General features: G+C 41.2%; 1 protein-coding gene across 18 annotated transcripts in view; it reads left to right on the plus strand.

The window, feature by feature from the left end:
• The window catches only part of NRXN3 (neurexin 3), a 1,062,297-nt gene that overhangs the window by 280,378 nt on the left and 767,090 nt on the right, over positions 1-14,829 (plus strand). For 17 of the 18 annotated variants that reach the window (XR_012995937.1, XR_012995938.1, XR_012995939.1 and 14 more), the window contains 2 exons: positions 4,076-4,377; positions 11,552-11,713. Coding sequence is in view for 15 of the 18 variants with exons in the window: in XM_076345216.1 (XP_076201331.1) it covers positions 4,076-4,377; positions 11,552-11,713 (464 nt within the window). In the remaining 3 variants the exon portion in view is untranslated. Of the gene's footprint in view, positions 1-4,075; positions 4,378-9,731; positions 9,748-11,551; positions 11,714-14,829 lie in introns of those variants that run through there. The other variant, XM_076345207.1, reaches the window with a different exon arrangement.

Consider the following 14,829-nt stretch of genomic DNA (forward strand, 5'->3'; position numbering starts at 1 on the left):
CTCCCACCCAACTTGGTGTCGTCTGCAAACTTACTGAGGGTGCACTCAATCCCCTCATCCAGATCATCAATAAAGATATTAAACAAGACCGGCCCCAGTACTGAGCCCTGGGGAACACCGCTCGTGACCGGCCGCCAACTGGATGTAACTCCATTCACCACAACTCTCTGGGCCCGGCCGTCCAGCCAGTTTTTGACCCAGCGCAGAGTCCACCTGTCTAAGCCTGATCTATTGCTTCATGTAACATAAACCAAGGATTCCTGTTGACCTTGAGTTTGGCCTTAAGTTTAGCTATTCTAGGTTAGCTGTGTTGCTATGAAGAGGCTCCTTGGTACACTACCACTGTTTAAAGAATATAGAAGCCATAAATATCACAGTGCAATTTTTGGAGCCTTCAGAAATGTACAGCAGGTCATGAGCTAACAAATAACAAGCGGTTCACCACTCTCTGGTCTTCCAGACGTCACCAGACTGTGCCTGAAGGCATACAGAAACACTGTGAGACCTACAGCCTACTCAGGGCTTTTTCTCTTCATACATTGTGGAAAGAACCTGTATCCCTTTTTCCCCTCCATGGTTTCTGGTAATTCTCCTATGCTTTATGGTCACAGCCATCACATATGTCAGAGCTTCCTAACAGGCAGGACAGCATGGAAAGGCTGTGCTGGGTAAAAAGCCTTTCATGTTGCCTGACACAGGCTACTGTGTTGTAGCTTGGAGGAATACAGTCAAGCTCTTCGGCAACTGGAGCCTAATCTGTGCACTAAGGCCTTTCATGAGACTGGTAAACCAGTCATCCACATGGCCACTGGTAAACTGTTTAGGAATTAGTGGTTTGGAGAATACAGTTTTAGAGAGTATGTTGACCTTGGGAGTTGTGCTTATGAGACATGGGGTGGACAGGCGTGAATTTGGATTGGCCAGTGAATGCCAGAGAGATTTTAGTGTGTGGTGATCTGCAAATTTGAATGTTTTTCCAGAGCAGTCACAGGAGGAATTAAAAAAAAAAACATAAAAACAGATGAAACAGAAATAGGTGACATTCTTCCAAGAACAGGAAGGATACAAAGATGGATCAGGTCCAGAATCCCATCTGTGACAAGGGTCAGCAGCAGATGACTGGAAGAAACAGGCAGGTGACGTAGTTGCACACAGGGCTGGGTTGATAGCACCTTATATTAAAACCAGCAGTACAAGTAAGAGTAATATGTCTCTGAATTTTCTCTACTCTGTTTTGATGAGTCTGCAGTGGTTGCCTTAAATTACTGTTTAGATTTCTAATCTACTCTTTGCCTTCTCCTTTGTACTGAGCAGACCAGTGAGATTTCATCTAAGTGGTTGAGAAAGTGTAAATGAGCCCTATTAATATGTCTTCTACTGAGTGAACAATCAACCCCCCTTGCCCCCCTTCCCAAAGACGTCAAATGTGTATTCAGTCCTTCACACATCTACGGCTGTGGGAAAAAGGCTCAGTCATAATGATCGTGTTTAACTCCTGCCCTCAGACGCCAGCTATTTGATGGGAATTACCCGCAGGTACATAGACCATGTGTCCGACTTGATTGTAACACGTTCCCTTCCGATGGATCAGGAGTGACTAGGCAGGGGAATTATCATCGTGGAGAGGGTTGTTAAGCGCTTGGCTCTGACTTCTGGAACTGCAATCAATATCAGCCCTCTGTGCTTAGGCTGGTTGAACACTGACACAAGCATATGCACTCCTCTGTGATAGTTAAATGTATTCAGAATAGAATCAGAGAACCAAGTGATTTGGAAGGGACCTCCAGAGGCCGTGTACTCCAACCACTAGCTCAGAGAAGGTTCAGTTAGAGCAGGCAGCTCAGGACTGTGCATAATCAAGTTTTTAGTATTTCTAAGGACGTAGATTTCACAGTCTCTCTAGGCCCTTCCTAGTGTTTGACCATCCTCAAAATGAAACATTTTTTCATATAAAATGAGAATTTCTTGTATTCCAGCTGTGTCTGTTGCCTCTCATCCTTCTTCTGCATACCTCTCAGAAGAATTTGGCCCCGTCTTCTCTATGCTCTCCCATTAAGTCACTGCAGAGAGCAGTAAGATTTCCCTTGAGTTGTCTCCCCTTGAGGCAGAACAAATCCAGCTCTCAGCCTCTCCATACACGTCACCTACTCCAGCACCCTGAGTGTTGCGGTAGCTCTTTGCTGGACTCCAGTATGTTGAAGCCATATTTATACAGGGGAGCTCAATGCTGGACAGAGTACTCCTCATGTGATCTCACAAGGGCCCATTAGGGGAAGAATCGCTTCCCTCGGCCTGCTGGCTGCATTCTTGCTAATACAGCCCAGGATGTGGCTGGCCTTTGCTGAAAGGGCAGGCAGTGCTGACTTGTGCTCAGCTTGTCCACTGGGGCCCTCAGGTCATCTTCTGTAAAGCTGCTTTTGAGCCAGTTGGCTCCCAGCCTGTATTGTTGCATGGAGCAATTTGTCTTACTGTTTGCTCGCAGGGGTGTATAGACACATGGTTTGCTTACATAAGTACAAACACACATTACTGCTGCCTTCAAAGTGCCTAGATTTTTTAATGAGTTCATTCTGTGATACCCTCAATCAAGGCTGCAAAAGTCTCTGCTTAAAGCAGACCTATCACTTGAGGATGATATATGTTCGTGTTGCAACACTATGCTGTTTTGTCACCACTGTTTCACGCTGTGAGGGCACAGATTTTACCATGTAGTTATTTTTCAAGAATGGCTATGACAACAAGTATTTTTCCTTCAGTCTTGTACTAATAAATTCTGGCTAATCTGTGTTAGGATTACTAAATGAGACAAAATGAAGCAGAAAAATGCTATTAATGTCAATGGCAATAGCAACAGCACTTGCCTTACGCAGCGGATTGTAAGCAATGATAGCCTGACTGCTTGTACCATCTAGTTATTCATGCTCAGACTTGCTTTCACAGCTGGGAGTCAAAGGCACTGCAATACGGAGTGGGGGGATCTGTATAGACTCCATTGTATGTGCCATTTTCCCCCAGATGGCACTAGTAGGAATGGGCTACAGACAGCCCTCCTGCAAGCTTTACTATCACCGTCCTGTATTTCTTCCACTGGGCAAAACTGGGGTACACAGCTGGCTTGAGTCACGTGAGCGCAATACGGCAGCAGAGCTGGCTCTGAGTGACTGTGGAAGCCCAGGTACTGGGAAGCAGACTTCCAGCTCACATGAAGGATTTCTATGGTATTCAAATGCTGCCTCCAGTTGCTAAGAAATTAGTTCAGTGGTTTTTCTTATTGTACAAAAGAGATTTTTTTTCTTAATGAGGAAATATTTCATGTCATGTGCTGTGAATAACTCCCCCATATTTATTTTTGCTGTGTGAAAAAGATATGCTTGTCTAGTACAGAGTTGCTGGATAAGGTGATCAAGCAGGCAAAGTTCTGAGACGTGTTTACCAGCAACATCATTACTTATGGCTGTGGACAAAATGTTTTATGTGGGCTTCCCTCATGCTCTCAGAGAAGGAAACTATAGGATACTTCATGTGGCTCTCTTGTCTGCTTGGTCTGTCATTCAGTTGAAAGAGAGGCACAGCTCTGTCAGGATTATATTCTGATGCCTGTCTTAGATTGCCTGGCAGATGGGTTAAGCTAAGTTCAGATGACATTAGCAATGAATCTAAACATTGATCTTTGGGAGACATTGGTTTCTTTTGGAACAACGCATATGTGATGGTCATGTTGTGAATAGTAGAGTTTTCCATCATTCTCCAAAAAAAGGATGTGAAGTGTCTTATAGCAGTGTCTTTAAATGTACTTTTCCTAGACTCCACTGCATACTTTTGAACGGTCCCTATGGTGACAGTGCTGCAGTGAAACTGAAAACACAGTGCTGAAATTCTTCAGTACCGAGGACCCTGCCGTTAATTCTCTTGATAGCCAAATTACAAGAGGAGCTGTACAGTCATTAGCATGCCATGATATATAGTTGTATAGAACATCAGTAGTGCTGTGGGATTGCTTAGAAATTTCATGACAACTTTAAATCTCTTCTTGGTTGACTGCTGAATAGTTCTTTTGTTTCCCTTTATTTTCCAGCGCGAGATGAGAACATGGCGACTTTCCGTGGTTCCGAATACCTTTGCTATGACCTGTCGCAAAACCCCATCCAGAGCAGCAGCGATGAGATCACTCTCTCCTTCAAGACATGGCAACGCAACGGGCTCATTCTGCACACTGGCAAGTCAGCTGATTATGTCAACCTGGCCCTGAAAGACGGTGCAGTTTCGTTGGTCATTAACCTGGGGTCTGGGGCCTTCGAGGCCATTGTGGAGCCGGTCAATGGCAAGTTCAATGACAACGCATGGCACGACGTTAAGGTGACACGCAACCTGCGGCAGGTAATGGTGAAGGGGTGAAAATGCTGAAGAAAATTTTGTTCTGTTTTATTGGGATGGGTAGGTGGGAGACAGTAATGGAGAAATGGGGATGCTCAGTGGAATTGCTAGAGTTTTTCCACCTTTTCTGGATCTCGGTATCTAAAGGACAGTGAAAAAACATTAGTTGATGGGAATTTATCCCTGTTGCAGTATCTTCATTTCCACTTTATTAATTTTCTGTTTTTTCCAGTTTGATTTAATAATAAAAACTTGTGACATTACTTTCATCTCCCTCTTCCTTTTCACTTTTTCTGTTCTCCCTTTTTTATTTTATTATTTCCTTAATTATGATTCAATCTTATCAGTAATATTCTTGTTGCATTTAATTACTGTGGGAACAGAGTCTTTTTCCAACAGCCAACGCTCTACACCTCTCTCCTTTTTCTTTCAGTTTTGTTAACTGGTTTAACCATTGCCATGTTGTCATAATTCTAATTCTGGAAGTCTTTTGTTTTTCCTTTACTTTTTCTTTTCTTTTGTGTGTGCATGTGAGTGTGCGGGTATGCAGGCTGGTGGGTACGTGTGTAATTATTTTAACTTTACAGCTTTGGAATTAATTGGCTGGAGTCTTTCTGAGTCTTCTTGATTCTCTGTTCTTCTTTTCTTCTTTTTGATTTTTCCCCCTTCTTTCTATAATGAGATTCTACTTTATTTCTTGTGTCTCAGCCTATGAGACTCTTCTGTTGGCTGTGAGGACTGGAAAAGAGGAAGGATCAAAAAAGCCAAGCTAACCCAGATCAATCCAACACCCTACAATTTCACTTTGGAAAAGTTTTTCTGATTTTACCACTAATTTTGCACATCTGCATGCTGCTTTTCTAAGCAGACAACTCTATCAGGTGACGTATTTGGTAGTAGGCTAGTCTTAAAACCCTGAAGCCTTCCTCATGAAATATAAATTCAGACATAAATAGATAAGATAAAATTAAATAACCTTGCTCTGAAAGCTGGTGAATATATCAAGTCACTAAGGCCCACCCGCTGCATGATAAATGAGGTTTACACTGTGAATAGGAACTATTTGGTGTCTTGCTGATTGGTAGAGGCAGCAGAAATAGCTTGTAAACTAAGATTTTAAAATCAATTTGTGAAAACAATATGATCTGTTTATTTGCTCATTAATGTGAATATTAACACAACCCTTAATAGTTTTATTTAAGTTTATACAATGTCGTTTGCTGAGAAAACAGCTTTTGTGGTAACATTTTACAGTAGCTAAGATAAAATATATCTGTGAGTATAGGATAATCAGTGCCAGGGATCAGAAACAGTCTCTACTAGTAGATGTGCGTGGATAATTTACCTGTTATGGGGATTTCACATCTTTCTTTTAAATATTTGGGTTTGGGGCTGAAGATATTTGTCTCTCCCATGTGAATCCCTGTATTTCTACATGCTCAGGATGTCTGGGTCTTTGACAAAAAATCTGTCAGCAAACTTTCATGAGACTGCAGGGTTCTTACTTATGGCAACATGAGTCTGTTTTCAATAGTTTATATGCAGATACAAATTTAATTTCTTATGCAGTGGATGGGTCTTAATGATCCTATTTCATTCAAACGTTCCCATCAGTCCAGTAGAGAGAGATGCACCAACTGGTGAGGTTTGCCAGTCTGGAATGGTCAGAATATATGGCTTCTTTGGATGTGTTTTTTATTTTTAGACGGTCTCAGAATGGCTGGTCTCTGAATACCTCAGTATACCTTACTGGTCATTTTAGTTAATCATACTTTTTATTTTTGTCAGAAATCGGTTTTCAATGGGAAAATGTACCTGAAGCAAAATGCATCCTTGCTTCACGCCAGGATTGGTTTGGATCTTGAAGAAGCAGAAAGTGAGGAAGGGTCGCAGGCAAAACTGTGGATGGGAAGCTCTCACTTTCTTTTCCTAATCTTTCAGCTAGTGATTTTTTATTTATTTTCTTGATTCACGGTTAAATGGAAATATGTCTATGCCTCTTTGTCTTTGATTAGACCAGGACAGTGCTTTGGCAATTATTAGAAAGCAGGTGAGTCCCTTGCCAGTTAAGGAGCACCGCAAATTTTTAATCCTCCTGATATATTCACTATGGATGTTTTCATGTGATCTTGAATTCTTAAAGGGTCCAACTTGGCTGGGCAAGAGAGAGGATGTTTCAATAAGATAGCTGTGCTCTTTCCAAAGAAAGGCCAGTCTTAAAATCAAATTAAAAATAAGAAGCAGAGGTGATTTGGGGTCCAATTCTATAGATAGGCATGATAGAATACAGTTCAACCAATAAATATCAATAAGGCTGGAATTTTTTTGAGTCATCTTTTCCCTGGATACTTCCATTTTAACTTCTGATCAAGTTCAGTCTCAAAATTAAGACATTGACTCAGAACCTAAAACTGTCCAGAAATTGGAATTGATGAGGCCTTGAGGAGAAGCAACCCTGCTACTCCTGAAAGTTGTCATCCAAAAATTATTGGTAAGTTCAACCGCAGTTTTCAATAAGGAGAAACCTTGAATGCTGCAGCCTTCCTGTCAGGTCCTGTGCATTCTTACTTTTAATTGATATTACTAGGGATGAAGAAGTCTTAAACCCCTCCAATCTTCAGGATAAAGAGTTTGGAAAAGATTGAGAACTTGAATGACCGATAACTAATTAATAACTGCTATGGACATTTTTCAGGACACATCTAAGAATGGTCACTCTATATCTTGACCTTATAAATGCTTCATTTAACAACAACAAAAAAAGATAAAGACACCGTTCTAAATAAAGCACAGGATGAAGGAGTTTTGTTTTTCTCCATTCTGACAGCAGCTTCCAGCAGTTTATGTCTCCTGGTTTTGTCTGTGTGTACATGAGAGGGAGTTTCTCTATCTGTAAAATCCTTAACCATTTTTCAGATCTATGAACCTATGAAATCCTTTGATATCTTCATATAGAAGATGTAATAAAGGACAAAGATTATTTGTTTATGAAATTATACATTTTGTTCTTTATTGCATCCAATATAATTTTGTATATCCTAAATAATTTTGTATGTAAGAAATTAGCTATGCTGCATCTTTCCTGACATAAATTCACCTGTAAAATTGCAGCATAATATAGGTCACTTGTGGAAGTCTTGTTTCCAGCTGTGCTCATGTTTCCTCAAAAAAAAACCCACTCCAAAACCAAACAAAAAAACCCAACAAAAAACATTGCCCCTAAATATTGAAGCTTTAGAAGGAAATCAGTAGCCTCCTTGTAATTGGTTGAAAACATTGCACTGGAGATAAATATATTTCTCTTTAAAGTGAACTTAAAAAAAAAAATTTAGAAATTCCAAGACTATGATCCAAAGCTAAAACAATTCCAGGTAAATGGGCTATCAGCAGCTTCAGGATGCCATCTAATCTTTTCCTCTGCTGTTTTTGGGATTGGGAGAAGGGGGAGGAGGATTTGCATAATTTTTTGGCTGTTCCTAGATTTAGAGCAGAACTTTAAATAGCTGGACTTTTGCCCAGTACTTTCTGGAATTGTTAAATGTTTTGTAGCTAAGCTAGGAGAGTACTAAGTGCTGCTTTTTTTTTTAGATCAAATGCCTATCACAGCAGTTAATCTCCTTAGAGACAAACCAAGTGAACCCACAGATTCCCTTGAGTAGTGATTGTTAATGTCAAAGCAAATCTCCTTGTTTATTTATCTTATTATTTCAGTTAAAACTAAGCCCTCTTTCTGCCTTGTGAGAAACCTTTACTAGAAATAGGATCATGGCTGTATTTAACCAGGGCTTTCAGAGCATGTTTGGGGCAGTGTGGTCTGGTGGGAGGAGGAGGGGGAGTGGAGGAGACTGAAGGTCAGACTTCCCATGTCTGTCTTCAGATCTGCTGCTGCCACTCCATCTTATTTTCAGCGTGTTTTCCTTCCTGTCCCATACTCCAACTCGCTTGCTTGTAAAAATGGATTTACTAAAACAATGTATCACTGAGAGTGAGACTTCCTTGATGAAGAATTCAGGAGTCTGTGCTCATTATACCCAAGTACAGAATATTATTACTATTTCATTCCTATAGACAAATAAAATGGACTATAATAAAAATTATATTCAATGCCACGAAGTTTTCACAAACTTATTTCCTTAGTCAATGCACAACTCTGAAATTTGCAAGCAGATAGTTTTTACATGAGGCAGCATAGATCTTGCTTGTGTAATTTAGGATAGTTCTTGCCAACTTAAATCACACTGGAACAAGGACTTGGAGCCTCCTTGGGCTGCACTTCCCTATTAACACTGAAACTAGTCACCATGCAAAATCTGCTATAAAGATCTTGAGTTCCCCAGCTGCTAAAAAGCAAACAAGAAACAATGTGTAGGTTCGAACAGTTGGTATCTGCATGCCTTGGGAGGGATTAACAAAGCACCTGCAAAGTTCTGCTAAACCCAACTAAGTGAACTCACTGGTGAATTCTCCTAGCTCCTCCGTAATATAGATGCAGTATAACAGGAGAGACACTAAATCTTGTCAATCTTCTGTCTTCAAACTTGACAGAAGCGACACAATTCTTCCTACACAATTCCTCGACACATTTCTTCCTACAGTAGGAGAGGTTCAACTCCTATACTCTCAGATGACAGAAGTGAGCTACAGGCAAACAGCCAAGCACAGGCATTTTTGTGTGCTTCTCCTGAAAGTCACAAACTCACCTGCTGTAAAGAAACCTGCAGATTGGGAAACTTGGAAGGAAGACTCAGAGTCTTGGACTCTCCTTCATCTGTATCCTCCAGCCAAAGGAAATATTGGCCTGCTTGTGGTACTCTGCAACACCTGAGGGTAGTGAGGCTTGGAAGAGGAGCAGGAACGTAGGTGGGTGGTGGTGGGTGGAAGAAGGGAGTCATGGTTGGGTTTGTGCTGAAGGGGCAAACTGTGTACTGTTGCGTGTACGTCTCTGAGGATAAGGTTCTTGTCTGAGGGAAGTACCTTGATGGGCATTTGAAGAGTAAGTATTGCACTGTTTTAACTTTGCTTCAGTCCTGGATAATATATATGAGGGTTGAAGTTAATGACTAATACCAGGGTGGGAAGACTAGGCAGCACCCTTCTTCCTTACAGCCTAGATGGCATGGTTCCCCATAGAGTCCTGGTCATATTGTCCTCTTTCTCACTTTGTGTGTCTCAGGTGCCCCATGCCTTTTTTTGAAAGACTAACACTAGACCATTCATGCAATGTGTCATTTTTACTAACCAACTAATGTACTAACACCCTAACGACTCATCTTTGCTTTTAGTTATTTTAATTAACAATCGTTCTGTTCACGATTTTTTAATTTCCTTTCTTCCCCCTTTTCCGCAAAGCACTCAGGCATTGGACACGCTATGGTAAACAAACTACATTGTCTGGTAGATATCATTCTTATTGTCTCTTTTTTTGGGTTTGCCGTGTGTTACCTGCCTTTTCCTCCCCCTACCCCCTCTTTTTCCCCCCTCCTTTATACTTACTTCTTCCTTTAATTTTGTTTTTATTTCATTGAAAACACTTTTTTTTCCCCCTCCTTTTTTTTTTTTTCCTTCTTTTCTTCTTTTTAATGGAAAAATGAGCAACAAAAGCAACTAACACAACTCTTCTGGAAACGGGGTGTAGACATTTCTTTCATTGGTTTCTTCACATCCCTCTAGTTCTTCTTTTCCATTCCAGTGATAAATTGTTGGGGTTTTTGTCCCTCGCTTTTGAGTTTATCTTTCTCTCTTTTGCTTTGGTTTTCATTTTGCTTTTTTCTCCCTTTTTGGTTTTTGTTTTTTTACTCTGAAGGTTTCTAGATCAGAAACACTGCAGGGCCTCTAGTCCATGGTGGTGAAGGCTCTCTTTTTCTCTCATCCTTTTGTTGTGGCAACGGCTATTACAGGCAAACTGGCCGGAGTTGTCCTCTTTCTCCTGATTTTCCCCCACTTCCCTCCCTCCTCTTTCTTTTCTCCTCCTCCCTCTTGCTCTCTCTCTCACTTTCTCTCTCTCTCTCTCTCTCTCTCTGACCTCTACCTGCCGTGGCCGACAGGAGCTCAGCCGGTTGTTTGTTTCAGTACACTCTGCATGGCATGTCCACGTCTGGTGACTCGCCCGTCTCCTCCTGGCCTCGATCTATTTTCCTCCATCTTCCCTTTAAACCACTAACACCACCTAAGCAAAACACATCAAATTCACTTACTCCTCTACCACCCTCTCCTTCTGTCTCCCTTCACCCTTCATGTGTTTGGGGTTAGAGGTTTTGGGGACATTTCTATTTGGTTTTGAGTTTTTTTATTATTATGGGGTTTGTTTGGTATTTTTATTTTTTATTGCATGCAAGTGTGAAATAGTTTTCTCTCTCTCTCCTTCTCCCTCTCCCTCCCTCTCTCTCTCTCTCTCTTCTCTCTTTTTTCCTGTCATCTTTCTGGGCTCCAGATATATTGGCATGACATGTCGAAGTGCAGTGTGTGCACGCTTTGTGTTTTCTTTCTTTCTCATCTCTGCTTCTCTCACTCTTGTTGGTGTGTGGTTGATTTATTTTGATTTATTTTATTTTTATTTATTTCCTATTTATATTTTGGTTACGAGTTAGTTTGTAATACAGAAGTTTAAATTTTAATTTTTTTTTTTTTGTGGTGGGTGGTGGGTGTGTGTCTCTCTAGGTACATAGCATGCACATCCATAATGTATTGAAAGTGAGATCCCTCCCCCCTCTCCCCGAATGCATGATCGTCAGTGTGCCGTGAGCAAAAGAAACATAAAAAATAAAAAATACCAACTTCGTCTTCATTAGTGGTTTTTTTTTTTTACTAACAACCATAACTAACTGTAATCATTAAAATAAATACTAATTAATCATAAAATCAGCTAATATGAGAAATCTCTTTCAAGGACAGTTCCATTTTCTGGCCTGAATAGATGGAAAGCATCTTGATGGGTAGACTGCTGGGTCAGCCTGACAGTGCTGATACACCAGAAAGGGGAGAAGCAGATGCTGGAGCATTTCCATTGTGGGTGAAGCAGACCAGAAAATGGAGCTTGGCTGAACTAAAAAAATACATACCAAATCTCAACAAAATCCTTAATAAAACTGACATAAAAATATAGGGGAGGCATCTTATTCTGTTCAGGATTGTAAGGTCATTGCTGGGATTTTCTTTGTCTGTTGTGTCCCTCGAACAGGTGACAATCTCTGTGGATGGCATCCTTACCACCACGGGCTATACGCAGGAGGACTACACCATGCTGGGCTCGGATGACTTCTTTTACGTGGGAGGGAGCCCCAGTACTGCTGATTTACCTGGCTCTCCAGTAAGCAACAACTTCATGGGCTGCCTCAAAGAGGTAACTAATTCAGATTAATTCTTGTTTCTGTGCTTTTGGTTTCTCAAAGTCATCGCTCTTTCCTGCCTTTCATTACACAATGTCTTTCCCTGATGCTGAATTTTACGCTGATACTGCAACAGCTCTGTAAGGATAAACTTGTCATTCAGCTGGACAGAAGGCATCAGCCGCAAAACTCATGAGCTTATGGTCAGAATCAGACTTCTAGTGCTTGGATTACAGAAAAAATACCCATGGTAGTGAGAGAGGTGTCTTCTGTAAGCTGTTAACCATTCAGAAGAAAGCATTGCAATCTTCTAGGCACTGAGGCAATAACTATTAAAAAAAGATAAATGGCCTTTGATTACTAAGCAGCATTTTTGGGTGAAAAAATCCTAATCAGAAGCTTATTTAGGATATATTTTTTAGGTCCTGGATTTCACCTGGGAATATAGTTAGTTGTCAATTTTCCAGGAAGATACAGAGTTAGAATAAACCAGAAAAATGAAAGTTGAAGGTAGCATAAAATATGTGTGTAAATTATGTAAGGAGAATGCAGCATGAGGGTATAATGGGGATATGGCAATAATGTGGTGTGTGGACTTGAAGTGTACTGCGTTGGTAAGTTCATGCAGCAGAGTTGCTGCATTGCTCAGGAATAGCTAGCTGGCTTCCAAAACCATGTTGTCTCACACTGGCTGGCTACCCTTGTCACGTAGTTAGTCCACAACTTTGAGAAAATCCACACATGGGTAATAGAGATTGGACTGCCTGGCTAGCAGCAGGAACCAGAATAGTGCTCCTTGGGGGGAAAAAAAAAAGAAAAAAAAAAAAGATAAAGCCTCAGCCCAAATCCAAAACTTGGTGCAGTTGTTGTTCAGGTGTTATGCCCTGCAGCCAGCTTTTGTCTTCTTTCCTATCTCTTCTAATAGAATTTGTGATGATCACTGTGATTAACGGTGATACAGATATTGACATCTCCAAAATGTGTTATAGAAAGCTTACTGAAAAACAAGCTTAAGTTTTCTGTCAGTCAGCTTCCTACCTAGCCTGGAATAAGAGTTTCTTGCAAGAGTTTTCTCCCTAATGTTGTGATTCTGTACTAATATTGTTTTTCACAGGGTGTGGCTGGGTGGTTCTAATTTTATTTGCAGCCCGGAGGGTTGTCATAATATCCTCTCTGTATGACCACATAATATCAGAGGGAAGGCAGAGCTGAGTTTTCATACAGGAGTCATGGAAACAGCGATGCTGAGCTAGATGTTCTGTGGCCGTAACTGCCTTACAAGTTACCATCCTACTGATGCTCGACTCGTGGTGTCAGAGGTTGTATGTTATGTGCCAGTCCTTTGACGTGAGCAATGGCTGTCAGAGTCTGGAGCTGCTCTCCTGCCTGACCTCTGGATTAGTTAAGGGGATGTACGTATGCTGGAAAAGAGCATGTGAGCATCTTACATAGGAAATGAAACTGCCCTGCTGAATGCAAACTGTCATACAGAGATCAAATCCTTCTGTTTTCATCTACAGAGCCTTGGGCCTGATTTTCATAGGCACTGAGCATCCCAGTTTGATTGAAATCAAGAGGAGATGCAGCTTCTTAGTGTCTCTTTAAACCAGGATCTTAATTTTATTTATGGATGCTATGAACATAACACTTAGCAGAGGCCATTTTTATGTGTGCTTTAAGTCAAGCCAATGGAGCAGAGAAAACGGTGACAAGAAAATCTTCAGCAGCTTTATTATTTATATAATCATTTGTATTCTATTAGCTTGCACAATGTGCTGAGCCGCTTACATAGCCATCCCAGGCTCATAACGCTCTGTGACAAGAAAAACCCAAGCAACTACTTAAGAATCAGAGGAAGAAGAAGAAAACAGATAATCAGAATGTGCTTTGTAATTTTCACTTGACTAGGCAGTGACAGGAGATGCGTATGAGCAACTGTCTCGACTTAAAGACAAAATGGTGCTGGCTGGTTTTGAGCTAGTCTGCTCAATAGCAACCTGCTCTTAGTAGTGGTCCAGTAATGCTTTCAGCTGCTGTGAAAATGTGCCCAAAATGTACCTCGCCTGGCCTCTGAGGACGAATCCAGTATACACTAGTCACTAAATGTAAGTGTAGTGCAGGGTTGTCAGGGGAGGCACCTGGAAATGGGATGAATGGAGAAATGTAGTATTTCAAAAGGAAAGCCATGTTACTAATTAGCAGTTTGCATTTCCATTCTGTCATTCCTCTAGATGGCCGCAGGATGAGTTACCGCAGGTATCACTAGGAAGTGTAAGGAAGCTGACCATTGTGCTTTTCCTCAGTTCTAGTTTTGGCAAGTGGAGGTGATGAGGAACTGCAGTTAATGGAGAAAGAGCAGCCCTAGATGACTGTCAGAATCCTGACAAAATCCAGAAGTGCTGCCCTAACACCAATACTTGCACAGAGCAGGGACTGACCAGAATAGATAGCCTGTATAGGCTGAGAAGGGTTCTCATTGCATATGTAGTGAGTTATTCTCAGACATCAAAGCAGGCAGTGCTTTCATTAAGTGGAGCTTTGGATGAGTTGAGCAGAAAATAGTTTGCCTTGTGAAATTCCTCCCAGGGTCAGTTTCCTCTTCTTTCCTTTGCTAGGGATGAAAACACTGATGGCAAAAGTAGCAGGATCAATCTGAGATCCACCTGGAATTAGGGGACAGTTCTTTTGAGTGTTTTCTTTATGTTTACTTCTGAAATGCCAGGGTATATCTGTGCAATGCAATGCAGCATGGTATGAAAGAAACCTGAGCTGGCTCGAGAAAGCTAGAATACCTGTGGGGATCAGACTGACCCTCTGGGGCAGCCAGCTTTGATCCTTGAAGAGGCAGTGGGCTAGTGCAGTGCTTGTGTGCCTATAATGTTTCTGGTTCCAGAACTGCCTACAGGGAACTTTACTTGGCTCTCTGCATAGCATGGCAGTATATTTCATAAATCAATCCCTATAGGTTATGTTTTAAAATTTTTTCTCTGTGGCCAAGAAGGATGCTTAATCTCTCAACAGTCAGTACTGGAGGAGCTTGAGCTTTTAAGAAAAATATTCTAAGCTAAGAAAGTTAGACAAAGGGGTAGGACAGACTGTAATAGCAAATATTGTTCCTTTCAGTTTATGC

The sequence above is a fragment of the Aptenodytes patagonicus genome, chromosome 7 (genome assembly GCF_965638725.1).
Source record: "Aptenodytes patagonicus chromosome 7, bAptPat1.pri.cur, whole genome shotgun sequence".
Taxonomy (NCBI): domain Eukaryota; kingdom Metazoa; phylum Chordata; class Aves; order Sphenisciformes; family Spheniscidae; genus Aptenodytes; species Aptenodytes patagonicus.